This window comes from Spinacia oleracea, chromosome 6 (genome assembly GCF_020520425.1).
Source record: "Spinacia oleracea cultivar Varoflay chromosome 6, BTI_SOV_V1, whole genome shotgun sequence".
Taxonomy (NCBI): Eukaryota; Viridiplantae; Streptophyta; class Magnoliopsida; order Caryophyllales; family Amaranthaceae; genus Spinacia; species Spinacia oleracea.
In genome coordinates, this window is record NC_079492.1 from 9,416,404 (window position 1) to 9,430,117 (window position 13,714).

Sequence of the window (13,714 nt, forward strand, 5' to 3'; positions counted from 1 at the left end):
GATGCTGGCTGGTACTGAATCAAGGAATGTTTGTAGGCTACATATTACTCACAATTCTGCTGGGGTGTTGTTATCGGTTGCTCAAACTCAGTAATCAAGCTGTTGTGCTCAACTTTATGACACAATAAGTACATCATGTAAAACTGATCTCCTTGGAAGATACTTGATCACAATGCTTATTTTATTGTATGGACAGATTCACCGAGGTTTTAGCCTGTATTCCCTTTTTCTGGTTGCCTGGTGGTCAAATTATATGATATATGTTGATCTCCAATCACCTATTCTCAGTATATGATATATGATATATGATTTCAAAATCTTCTGCATATTTCTTTCACAATCAGTTGTCTTTTATGATATATGTTGATCTCCAATCACGTATTCTCATTCAAGCAATCGTTCATCTCTACTGACATGATTACAGGGTTCTACTTGCCGCCTTCAAAGGTCGGATGTTACCTTAAACTTATCTTTTGATATTAGCATGTAATAGCTATAGCTTTAATAGTTAATTGTTTGTGTATCGTATTGATTAAAGCTTGTTGTAATATATATAGTTACTTATAAGCTAAGTTTTTGTGTAGCCTCAACCAGATTTATTTATTTTAAAATAAAAAATACTCCCTCCATTCCTAAATGATCTTCCTATTTGGAGTTTGGGTGGAAAATAAGAAAATGGAATCTTGTAATGATTGGGTGTAAGAGTAATGATTGGGTGTAAGAGAAAGTAATAAATAAATGAAGGAAAGTAATAAAGAAATGAAGGAGAGAGAAGATATTTTGTTTAAAGTAACAAAAAAATCACAAAAGTGGGGTTGGGTGGGTGAATGGGGAAATGTGAATAAATTAAATAAGGGATGATGGGGAAATTTATGGTAAAAAGTCATGTCCAAAAATAGAAACAGGAAGATCATTTAGGAACGACATTTATAGAAACAAGAAGATCAAAAAGGAACGGAGGGAGTTGAACAAAGATGGCGACTTTATCAAGTTGCCCTCTTTGATTTTGAACAAACAGGGAAAACAGAATTTCCCTATTTAACTATTTTAGAGGGCGAAAAATAATCAAAGAGGGCGAATAAATAGATAGTCCTGCAAATCCAAAAACTTCGCCTTAGCGACGAACCTAACAGGGCGAGTTAAGGGAGATTTTTATTTCGCCCTTAAAAGTTAAAAGGGCGATAATTTGATCAAAGACGGCGACTTTTTTCGCCCTCTTTGATCCTGTTTGTTGTAGTGAAAATAGAACCAAATCTCAGGGGTATTTGGTGCATTGTATCAAACCTTAGGGGATTTGGTGCAATATGTTTTAACTAATTAATTGCCTAACGGAGGGTTAACGTCCGTCAGCCAAAAGGGAATTTATTTTATTTATTGCTTACGTCAGGGGTATTTGGTGCATTCGAGAAACATTAGGGGTATTTGGTGCATTATTGCAAACCTCGGAGTCATTTCATGAAAAATCCGATGTTTAAAGTAACACAAGCCGTAATCTGACTCGACCCTTTTCCCGATGCTTATGTCGACGTTTGTCCCATTATCGGACTTCCTGCATCGCATTCACAAACATTTATGAACATATAAAAAAAATACTTATACAAGTATATAAATATACATAGTAGCATCACATATATCATAAGGGGCAGATATGAACGTGAAAGGGGGTTGTGAAAAAATGTATAATACGACATAGTTGATTGAAAGACATACTAGTATAATATTTGGAGTAAAATTTTAGACATGCCTATGATTAGTGACTGATCATCCCAATTCCAAATCGACACTAGCTATAATAGGAAAAAAAATATTTATCATGAAGAGCATTCTAATCGATCTCTCTCTCACGAAATATCATTTACATTTTCTTTTAAACTTATATATGGTAAAGAGTTTTCCTCGAACACAAGTACTTATCAAATTTCCAATAGAGAAAGACAATACTTACTTGTGGCCTGAGCAAAGAAGATGAGAGACATGGCAAACAAAAGAGTGAAGGCAATCTTTGAGGTGCATACATTTTTAGGTGTCATTTTTACTTTTATTTCTTCTTCCTTTATCTTAAAATTTTATTAATGTCATAGATTAAAATTAAAAGGTCTGTTATTTATAATGTTTAGCTTGCCGGTGTATCAGGTAGAAGGATTCATTTAAAAGGCAATCAAATTATATATATATATGTCGTAGGTGGGCTTAATAAAAGAAAATTTGTAGCTTAAATCAATTGTAGCTCAAAATTTGATGTGGCAAATTTATTCACAACACCTTGTAGCTCACTATTGAAGTAGCTCTAAATAATTCCCGGTAACTTGGAATTAGTTTTCCAAAATTGGCTCTAATTTTTCGTAACTATTTTACTACATCTAAAATACACAATGCACTCAGAATGAATGGGAATGTGGCATAAAATTTCTTGACACCGGGCACTGCATTTATCGTATTTGGAGCATGGAATCAAATTTCCCATTTTTGTTAAAAAAAACACAATCGTTAACCAAGACAATCTCATTTATGTTTTGGTTCGAATTTCCTGCATCGCATTCAATAACATTTATGAACAAATAAAAGAAAATACTTATACAAGTATATAAATATACGTAGTAGTATCTCATTATATTATAGGGGTTTTTATTCGACGTCCTCGTTCACTAAAAAAACGCCCGCGTATTTATGGTGCAAGGACGATATTACCATTTAAAAAGAAAATCTACCCCCTCCACCCATTCACTGTCTCACCTCCCCTTTCACCCCTCCCCTGCCATTTTTCCCGACCACCTCCCCTGCCATTTTTCCCGACCACCTCCCTTCCTTCACCCCTCCCCATTGACCCCCACCGCCAGCGGCATATCCCAAATTTTTGGGGTGGGCCAAAACGAAATGTATTTTTTTTCTCTTTATAGGTTGCACTACATATATGGGCTAGCTGCAGATAATGTGCTGGATGTTTTACTTGTGGGCCCAACGGGCCAAGTATTGGACCGGGATTCATAGGGAAATGATGTTTTTTGGGTTGTCCGCGGTGTTGACGGGGTAGTTTTGGTATTGTCTATGCTTGGAAGATTAAGTTGTTAAATGTGCCTCCTAAGGTGACTACCTTTCAAGTCTCAAGAAGTGATCATGTTGATAACATTTCTCAAATGGTGCACAAATGGCAAGAAGTTGGACCTTACCTACATGATGATATTTACCTTTCAATCTCTATTGGAGCTAATATGGGTGAAAGTGGTTAACATTATATTGTCACGACATTTAATGGGCAATATCTCGGGGACAAACATGAAGAAATTTCTATAGTAAACAATGTTTTCCTCGAGTTGGGAATAAAGGAGGACGAGTGCAAGTATATGAGCTGGATAGAGTCGATTTTGTACTTCTCCGGCTAGGTAAAGAAAACACGAAAAATGACCTGAAAAATCGATATCTTCAAAATAAGAACTACTAAAGCAAAGTCCGACTATGTAACTACACCCATCTCAATCGAAGGCATACGAGGTGCCATGGAGATACTCGCCAAGGAGCCTAAGGGTAACATCATATTAGACCCTTACGGAGGAAAGATGGCTCGGATAGCCAACGACTCGATAGTTTTTCCTCACCAGAAAGGAAACCTTTTCAGCATCCAATGCTTGGTGTCGTGGGAAAAAGGAGGATGTTTTGAACAACGATAGATACATGGTTTGGATAGGGGGGTTTTACGAGTACATGGCGCCCTTTGTTTCGTCTAATCCGAGGGCGACTTACGTTAACTACTTAGATTTCGACCTTGGAGGAGGGTTGGACTATAAGGTTGTTGATTCAATGAATGGTAGAGTTTGGGGGAGAAGTATTTATTCAACAACTATGAGAGATTAGTGGCTAAGACAATCTTTGATCCTTGTAACATTTTTCCTTAAGGAATTCCACCTATGTCTATCAATAAGAAATGTCACAATCCTTGAGACCTCAAGTATGTGACGTTGCTTTGGAAATTTCGAGTTTGAATCTAATGTCCCATAATCTGCGTACCACTTTATCTTATAGGTTGATATTAATGTAACTATAGATATGAAGAGTGGTTGATTAACTACAAATATCAATCATTAAAAGGAATTGTACACAAATGATACAGAAATTGTGGGATAGATGATTATGACTCGGGAATTTCATGGTTAAATTGTGTTCCGATGTTGAAGTGGACGAAACAATGGGCTTTGAATGAAGGCCCTTTTGTGTGTGTTGAAGGTCTTGCTAGCTCGAATGTGTCGTGTCCAAATTAACCTGCACAATAAACAAGTTACTAGCCTCGGGGGTGTTTCCGAGGAAAGCCCCTCCGATGCCTATGTAAGAACAATGCTCGGATTCTAGAGAGAAAAGTTCTCTAGAAGAGTAGTCTTAAGGCGTGAAATGGACGTACCTTGGTATGTGAGCCATGACGACTTATTTATAGTGTTTGTACAATAAATCCCCTTAGGTCATTTATTGCAAGTGAGCCTTGGGCCTTGATTGGTGGATGAATAGCCTTTTGGAATGTAGTGCTTGTGCGCAAATTTTTGGCTATACCCGGGTACAGCCAAAGCTGGCTGTACCCCCATCCAAAACGATGTCGTTTTGTGTTGTTTAAAATCAACATTAATATACTGGTACAAAAATGAACATTTAATATTTCGAAAATGAACATTTATTTATTTATTTGGAATGAACATTTACTATTTAGGAAATGAACATTTATTTATTTATTTGGAAATAAACTACAAAAATGAACATTTACTATTTCGGAAATGAACATTTATTTATTTATTTGGAATGAACATTTACTATTTTGGAAATGAACATTTATTTATTTATTTATTGGGAAATAAACAATATAGACGCTTGTAAAAACATAAAAGACCAATGAAGTGAACAATTTCATTATGAACATTAACCATATATTTATTATGAACAAACAAATAAACAAGAAAGGACAAATAATTCAACAAAAAAGAACAAACAATATAAAAAAGAACATAAAATTCCAGAAAAAAGAACAGCCAATACTAAAATTATGAACAATTTTATGATGAATTTTAAAGTCAACATGAAAGAACAAACAATACAACAAGAAAGAAAAAATACTGGTACAAAAATGAACATTTACTATTTCGGAAATGAACATTTATTTATTTATTTGGAATGAACATTTACTATTTTGGAAATGAACATTTATTTATTTATTTGGAAATAAACTACAAAAATGAACATTTACTATTTCGGAAATGAACATTTACTTTTTCGGAATTGAACATTTATTTATTTATTTGGAATGAACATTTACTATTTTAAAAATGAACATTTATTCATTTATTTGGAAATAAACAATATAGGCGCTTGTAAAAACATAAAAGACCAATGAAGTGAAAATTTTCATTATGAACATTAACCATATATTTATTGTGAACAAACAAATAAACAAGAAAAAATAAATAATTCAACAAAAAAGAACAAACAATATAAAAAAGAACATAAAATTCCAGAAAAAAGAACAAACAATACAACAATTATGAACAATTTTATGATGAATTTTATAGCCAACATGAAAGAACAAACAATACAACAATAAGTTTGATGAATGAATTTAAAAAACAACAAGAAAGAACAAACAGTACAACAAGAAAGAATAAACAATACAAGCTAGAAGAAAGAGTAAAAGATTAATGAAGAGTTTAATTATGAACATTAACGTACCATATGATTATTATAAACAAACAAATAAACAAGAAAGAACAAACAATATAAAAAAGAACATAAAATTCAAAGAACAAACAATACAAAAAGAAAGAATAAAAGATTAATGAAGAGTTTAATTATGAACATTAACCATATGATTATTATAGACAAACAAATAAACAAGAAAGAACAAACAATATAAAAAAGAACATAAAATTCCAGAAGAAAGAACAAAAAATACGACAATTATGAAAATTTGATGATGAATTTAAAAAACAACATGAAAGAACAAACAGTACAACAAGAAAGAACAAACAGTACAATAAGAATGAACAAACAGTACAATAAAAAAGAACAAACAGTCGACAAGAATGAACAAACAATATGAGCATGTCGTTTTTGGGGGGTACAGCCAGAGCTGGCTGTACCCGGGTACAGCAGTTAGCGATTGGTGCTTGTGGGTTTGATGCTGCTATATTGAGCCATTGGGCTTTGGACTTAGTGGCCCAATTGATAGTCAATTGGGAGCCCAAACAAATTGTACTAATATAATTGTATTATGTAATACGGTATAAACCAATAATTAGAAAATAAAGGGTACGTATTATGTGAACAAATAAAGTTAAGTAGTTAACATATGTCATACTAGTATTTATGCATATGTCATACTAGTATTTATGCACACACCCAGTACGGGCATGAAATTTTATGTAAATATTGTAATTTCGTATATATATTGTTTCCAGGATGTTATGAAAATATAAATACAACTGTATCCAAAGTTTTTCCCAAGCATGTGTCTTTTGTAGTATTTTAACTAAATTAGAACGGATAATCTAAAATTATTATTTGACAATTATTTTTATATAAAATATTTAACTAAAATATTTCTTTCTCCGATCCTAAAACAAATACATAATTAAAAATGTTGAACATACTCATTTAATCATTTAATATATAATACTCCGTACAATAATTCAAACATACAACCGCAAATGCGAAATGCACTACAAAATAATCATTTTATAGAGACGAGAAATTCTGTCACTATATAGTCCGAATCCGTCTCAAAATGATGCTTAGAGACGGATATGAGATGAAAGTAGCGCGTCTCCATAGAGGGCGTCTCAAAAAAAATTGAGACGGAATTCTAGCAAATCCATTACAAATTTGAGACGGAGAAACTCCATATACAATTCCATCTCAATTTTAATTTAGAGACTCAATTTTGTACTCCCTCCGTCCCAAATTAGTTGTTACACTTTCCTTTTTCTGCCGTCCCAAATTAGTTGTTACACTTTTAAATTAGGAATGACCTCACAATTATTATATTGTCTCTCTCTCTTCCCACTAAATTCTTTTTTGTCCTCACACCCTCTCTCATTTAATTAAAAAAATACCCCACTAACTCCTATCACATCTACTTTTTCAATAAAATAACAATTGATAACCAAACAATCACTTATCACCTAAAACTTTATGCAAAGGTAAATGTAACAACTATTCTGGGACGGAGGGAGTAATTCATCTCAATTTTGAAACTTTTATTGCATCCATCTCAAAATTCACATCTAATTGATGCATAATTTTGTAGTGATGTAACTCTTAAATAAATACGAGTAGAAAAAGACCGTTCTTCACTTTATCCTCCTACACGCCAGCCAGCAAATATACATTCATGATGTTAGAGAACATTATGCTTGCCTAAGATCATGTAGCAAAACATATACCTTTAAGCTTTAACTTTTGCTACAAACTTCAATTCATTTTACATATCATTCGATCATATTCCTTTCTTTCTCCATGCAACTACCACTTATACTTCAAATCCCATTCCTCTCATAATATCTTAAAATACCGCAATCATCTTCATGAAAAATACAAACACTCCAACTATATACACATCCCCTCACCTCTCATCCACATACATACAAATCAAAAAAAGAAAAGAAAAAATAGAAAAGTGTTACGAGTTATGAACCGGCCGAACCACCTTCCGATCAACCGAGACGACAACGTTCAACGACCGTACTACCAACGAACCCACACGGTCCGGTACTACGCCCATCGGGTGAAGGAGAGTCTAAGCACTAGAGTCTCAAAGTTCATATGCACCATCTTTTTACTTGTTTTTGTTGTTGTGGGCCTGGTTGTGTTTATCACTTGGCTTGGGCTTCGTCCACATAGGCCCAGATTTCATATCCAGCAGTTTTCAATTCCGGCTTTAACTCAGGCCCAACAGTCTGCTCCCCCTGAAAGTGCTCTTGTCAATTTCAATGTTACAATCCGCAATCCAAACCATAAGGTAAAACTGATTTTGATATATGCATTTTCTAAATGGTAAATAATACTGCTAGAATCTCATTTTAGTTGTCCCTTTTGATCAATTTTTGTGAGGATTTTTTGGTTCAATTGGGACAAGTTAAACAAGATGGATAGAGTACGAAGTAATCATTTGTTATAATATACTCCCTCCGTCTCTTTTTGTTTTTTACGTTTGGTGTTTTGCACGCGTCTTAACGATTAATTAATGTGCATTGAGATTGTTCTAAATTTTTCATGTAAACGAGAAAAATTACGTTTATTTATAATGTTTTCACTCTTATCAAAATTCTGATATGGGAAAAATGAGAAAAAGTTAATGTCTTTATGTAAAAGTGTGAGGGATTAAATGACTCAATTGATTTAGTTGGTTAATATAATAATTGGGTACAAATTTTGATAGAATATTAAATCATTTTTGTGATAATATAAAAGGAAATGTAAAGAACATTTTGAAACACCAAAAAAGGAAAACGTAAAAAACAAAAAGAGACAGAGGGAGTAGTTATTAAAAGACTAAAACGAAATTAATTTATGATAAAATGCATGTCAATCGGTGTAGTTTTTTAGCGGTTGAGTAATGGGTAGCTTTTAGAGTAGCGGTGAATAAGAGCGAGACTAACTGTTAATGTAGTGATTAACCAGTATAAGTGTTCGGTAAAAGTAACGGTTGACATGTAAAATACAGTAAAATCTATATATACTTCATATGTCGTTAAAAAACTTTACTATAATTTTATCAAAGGTTACCCGCTAATTTGTGCTTCAATGGCTAGCAACTAGCTTATTATTTAAATTGGTCTCACTTGTCCCACTTGTCAATTAATTATTTGACGACGTTTGGGAGATAATTGACAAGCAAATTAGCTTGTTTAAGCTAATTTTTTTGACCAAACTAATTTATTATTTTCATTCCAATTATCTAGATTTAGTTTGAAACTTTTATTAATTTCAAACTATCCCCTGACAACAACATTGGAGATGGTCGATCATACTAGTCCCTAATACAACCATTGTATTTTATTATCTCAATCTTTACTTTTTCCGAACGCTCATACTAATTAACCGCCATTTCTTCAATTAATCATTGTCCGTTATTATTAACCGTAACTCTAACAACTATCCGCTACTCAAGCATCACACATTCAATAATCTAAGAATGTTATTCATCTCTACAGGTTACAATCCACTACTATTCAATAGAATGTGCAGTTTATTACAGAGACCAGATGATTGGTGGGATCCCATTAGTAACGGAGGAGTTTGATCTAGAATCAAAAACCACAAGAATTCTTAATACGGGGTTAACGGTAACGGTAAAAAATCACTGGAGGGAGTTGCAACATGATCAAGCGGCTGGTAAAACCCCATTTCGGCTTCAGATTACATCAACCTTTAAATTTGAGATACTTTCGTGGGATACTAAGAAACATAAAATGCATGCTAATTGTGCTGCTCAAGTGGGACCTACCGGTTCTCTCTTGCCTATTTTAGCCGATACTAAATGCCCGGTTTACTTCACTTAAATAAGTAGACTACCATCGGACTCCGTTTCAAAATACTTGTAAAAATATTTGACTTTTTACGGTGACAAACTTTGACCATATTACATGACTTTTTGTTAAAATTTCCAATGGTCTTATTAGGTATTGTCAAATATAAAAGTCATAAATATTATAAGTATTTAGAATCGGGGGAGCGTAATTTTTTATTTTTATTTTCCTTTCTTTCTTGGTGTGATGTAATTATATACGGAGTATTGGATTAATTTCTCTTTTCATATTTATTGTGAATTCTTTTGAGGCTTTGTTAGCCTAATTGTAATTAGTTTTTTTTTCGAATTGATATTGTATTCTTTATGCTGTTAATTTTTATTTTTTATGGAATTTAATTGTCGAGTTTTTTTTTGTTATTTAATAGTCTTTTTTTTGTTTTTTGGCAGTTTCTAGTACAAAATTAAATGTAAATATAATTGGTTACATCTTTAAAAAAAATTAAGCTGATATTTTGTAAATACGCATTGAGATAAATTTTATTAAGATGGTACGAGATAATTTTTTCTTCTTCTTATTTATTGGTGAAAAATAATATTCAAAGGGTTAACTCTAGAAATTGAGAGATTGCATAAAAATAGACAACATCCATCAACCTATTTCCTATGAATTTAGTTGCAACTGTTTGAATTTCACGTTTGCAACACACAACTTAGACCATACATACCTTTTTATTATTCATAAGTGAAAATTATAAAATTAACCTTAGCTGTTGTTTTAGGATATTGAATAAATGTTTTGTTTAGTTCAACTTGTTTTAACTTATTCGCGAAAAAATAACACAGAAAAATTCAGATAATAAGTTAGGATAATTTGGGCTAAGTTTAGACAACATAAATTTAACCAAACGGAGCCAGAAATTTAGCTTTTTCTTAGGCTCTTTTCTCTTCACCTTTAAAAAATATATTCAGTAACAATAATATAAGATTGGTAAAAGTAATTTAAAATCCACAAAAATTAGTCAAGTTCTGCAATATAAGTAAGTTAAGTAAAAATAAGTTATGATTAGTAAAATTCAATAACCCTAATTAAAAAATATAAAAAACAAGTTGGTAAAAAAAATTTACTTTCAGTAAATATATTTTAATTTCAGCAAAATAAGTAAAGTTTTTAGTAAAAATAATTGAAGTTCAGCAAAAATTAAATGAAATTTAGTAAATTAAAATAAAAAGAACACGACTTTAATCTTATTTTATGTTCATACGTTTTTATTTTTTTAGTGGAATAAACAAACCTAGAAGATTGATCCTCGCCGCTCTCCCCTCCTCTCTTCTTTTTAGGGTTTATTTTCTTGGCCATTATAGGTCGAAAATTAGACTATTTCCGACCCTTTCTCTTCATTTATTTCAGTTATTATCTCTAAAATTCAATAAATTTTCATCATATGGACGGAGTTCGTCCTTGTTCGTTAGTCTCCCTATGGTGGAGTTAGAGTTAGTTTTAGTATGTTTGGTTTGTCGTCCACTCGTGGTGGATTTATGTAGAATTAGTTCATTGGTAAAGTTTTATGCGGAACCACAACAAATATCAATTTTTCGAGTACATCCAGATGAATCAAATGGAAATCATCCTCGCGGCTACAACAAATCGTTAGACCCTCTCTCTGAAAAAGCTGCATGTTCCAGCGTTATATACGGGAGACGTTGCAAGATCTATTCAACGACCGTAGTTTTGATGAAGGAAGCCTTTATTTGATTCAATTTATCATATATTTGTTAGATTTATATTTCTCTTTTAGATATCGTATGACTCTTTATTAATGAATTAATTTTCCTTTAAAAAAAATTCATACGTTTTTCATCAAGTCCGCGTATACTAAACTGTCTAATTTGGGCGTACTTTTAGGAAAGCATTTTTCTATACATGGTACTATTATCAATTACTCCCTCCGTCCCTTAATACTCGCACCGCTTTCCTTTTCGAGTCGTCCCTTAATACTTGCTCCGCTTCTATAAATGGAAATTTATACCAATATTAAATTATTTTTCACACTTACTTACTAACCCACCTACACCCTATTCCCTACAAAAAATCATTTAAAAATTTATACCCCCGCTCACCACTCCCCATCTCTTACACATTTCCCACTAACTATATTAAAAAAATACACCACTATCAACTAACAACTATTAAATTAATAAGTCAATTCAAACCGCACTGGTCAAACCGGTGCGAGTATTAAGTGACGGAGAGAATACTAAATTAACAAGAAATAAATTAAAACACATGCAATTTATACATTTGAAACGAATATCTTCTTTCCCTACTAGTTCGATCTTGACACGGTTCACTAACCTCACTCAACCTTTTTGTACTTGCTCTTTTAACCTCCATTTATTTGGATTCCACTTGAATAAATAAATACGAGTACATATCCCATTCCAGCAATATTGGCAATATTGCATGGCTATTATAGAACTTTACGTTTTCTAACATGCGACTTTTAAATTAATATTTTTAATTCTCATTGACCAAAATTTTTATAAAGTTGAGCTAGATTGAGTCCAGACTGATTATCTAGTTTCTTCCTTTGTATCCCGTTGTTAAGTTTTGGGTCTAATGTACATAATATATTCATTAACTCACTTAATTAATAAGGGGCTTCTTCTCCTTAGACTTATTGTGGTATACTAGCCCAACTTTCATTAGAGACCCGTTGGCTCACTTAGTTAGGATATATGCTTAGTGTGGTATACATTAGAGACCCATATTATCTCTAATATTAGACCACTTATACTCCATAACAAACGGATCCGTTATGTCGACCAACACGTGTTTAATTGATGTTATTTCACCTATTTTTGTACTTGTGTATCTTGAAAGCATAAGTTGAGACGAATCAGACAAGATTCTACATAACTATATATTTCTTTGCATTAAATCACAAATAATATATGGTCAAAAGAGATGTGTAGGTTAGTACGGAATTCCAAACATTGCAAATTGCAAATATCATATTTGTGGAGCGGAGAAATTATATAACATAGCTTTTACTCCCTCTGTTTCATAATAGATGCACCACTTAGACTTTTGCACTATTTATATACCAGCTTTACCTGTATCATTTACTAATATATACAAATAAAATGTTATTTAGGAACACACGGTTGGATTTGTCATAATGTGTATTTTTATTGTATTGATCAAGCGTTTATATCATTCATTATTACGCTATTTAGACATATTAGTAGTCAAACTTGTACACTGACAAGGGTGTCAATCAAAATGATTCATTTATTTATTCAGAAACGGAGGGAATTACATTTTAAACGAATATCTTCATTTCCTACTCGATCTTGACACGGTTCACTAACTTCACTCAACTTTTAAGTTCGTACGTACATGTTCTTTTAACCTCTATTTATTTGGATTCCACTTGATAACAAAATAAAACTAAAAATACATAACACAACTTTTGAATGAAAAATGTGAATTGAAGTTAAAGAATATAAAACCCTTATCTAACAAGTAAAGAAAGAACACCCCTTTGCGTTAGAAGATCCCTTTTCCACGTACTACAAAACTTTCCATCAACCAAAAAGAATATTTTTGCAATTTGCAAAGCAAATAAAATGCATTATTAAACGCGTAATTAAGTGGTTTCATATTTGGACATTAATTAAATTAATAAAAACCTTTTTCTTAATTTAGAAAGAACTATATAATAGTGATATACATGTCATTTTGAGTGTAATAATGTGTATATATACACAACACATGAAGATTTAATTACTCATCATGCAACAAATTATCAAAGATGGCTACTATTTCTAAAGAAACTAACACAAATCCTTCTAAAATCCCTCTTTTCATTTGGTTCTTTGAGGTCATCTTTGTTCTTGTTTTTTGTTGTGTTATAATAAATATGAGTGTAATCCCATGGCCTCCAACTTACACTATCACAAACCTTAGTAATCATGAAGAAATCAAGCTAAGCAACACAACAATGATCTTTTCTTTGTTGGTTACAAACTCAAACTATGGGAAGGATATTATATATGATTATGAGACCAAGATTAGTTTGTACAAGAATGGTAATTCTTTGATTGGTGTAACGACCTTGCCGGCTAGGCCGGGTTCCGTTCTAAGTGGCAAGAGCAATTCATCTTCTTTGGTGCTTTTGAATGTTTACCAAGAGAAGATGAAATATGGAAGTA

General features: G+C 32.3%; 1 protein-coding gene across 1 annotated transcript; it reads left to right on the forward strand.

The window, feature by feature from the left end:
- The first annotated feature begins 7,409 nt into the window (after nucleotides 1-7,409).
- Nucleotides 7,410-9,902, forward strand: LOC110776241 (NDR1/HIN1-like protein 26). Its single transcript, XM_021980792.2, has 2 exons — nucleotides 7,410-7,987; nucleotides 9,183-9,902. The coding sequence occupies exons 1-2, from the start codon at nucleotides 7,658-7,660 to the stop codon at nucleotides 9,528-9,530; spliced, it is 678 nt and encodes a 225-aa protein (XP_021836484.1). The 5' UTR covers nucleotides 7,410-7,657; the 3' UTR covers nucleotides 9,531-9,902.
- The last annotated feature ends 3,812 nt before the right edge of the window (nucleotides 9,903-13,714 follow it).

What these genes read in the sequence shown, in the direction of transcription:
- LOC110776241 (XM_021980792.2), top strand. Translation starts at nt 7,658, where the DNA reads ATGAACCGGCCGAACCACCTTCCGATCAACCGAGACGACAACGTTCAA. An exon ending in TCCGCAATCCAAACCATAAG is followed by an intron (nt 7,988 to 9,182) that starts GTAAAACTGATT and finishes TCATCTCTACAG; the next exon opens with GTTACAATCCACTACTATTC.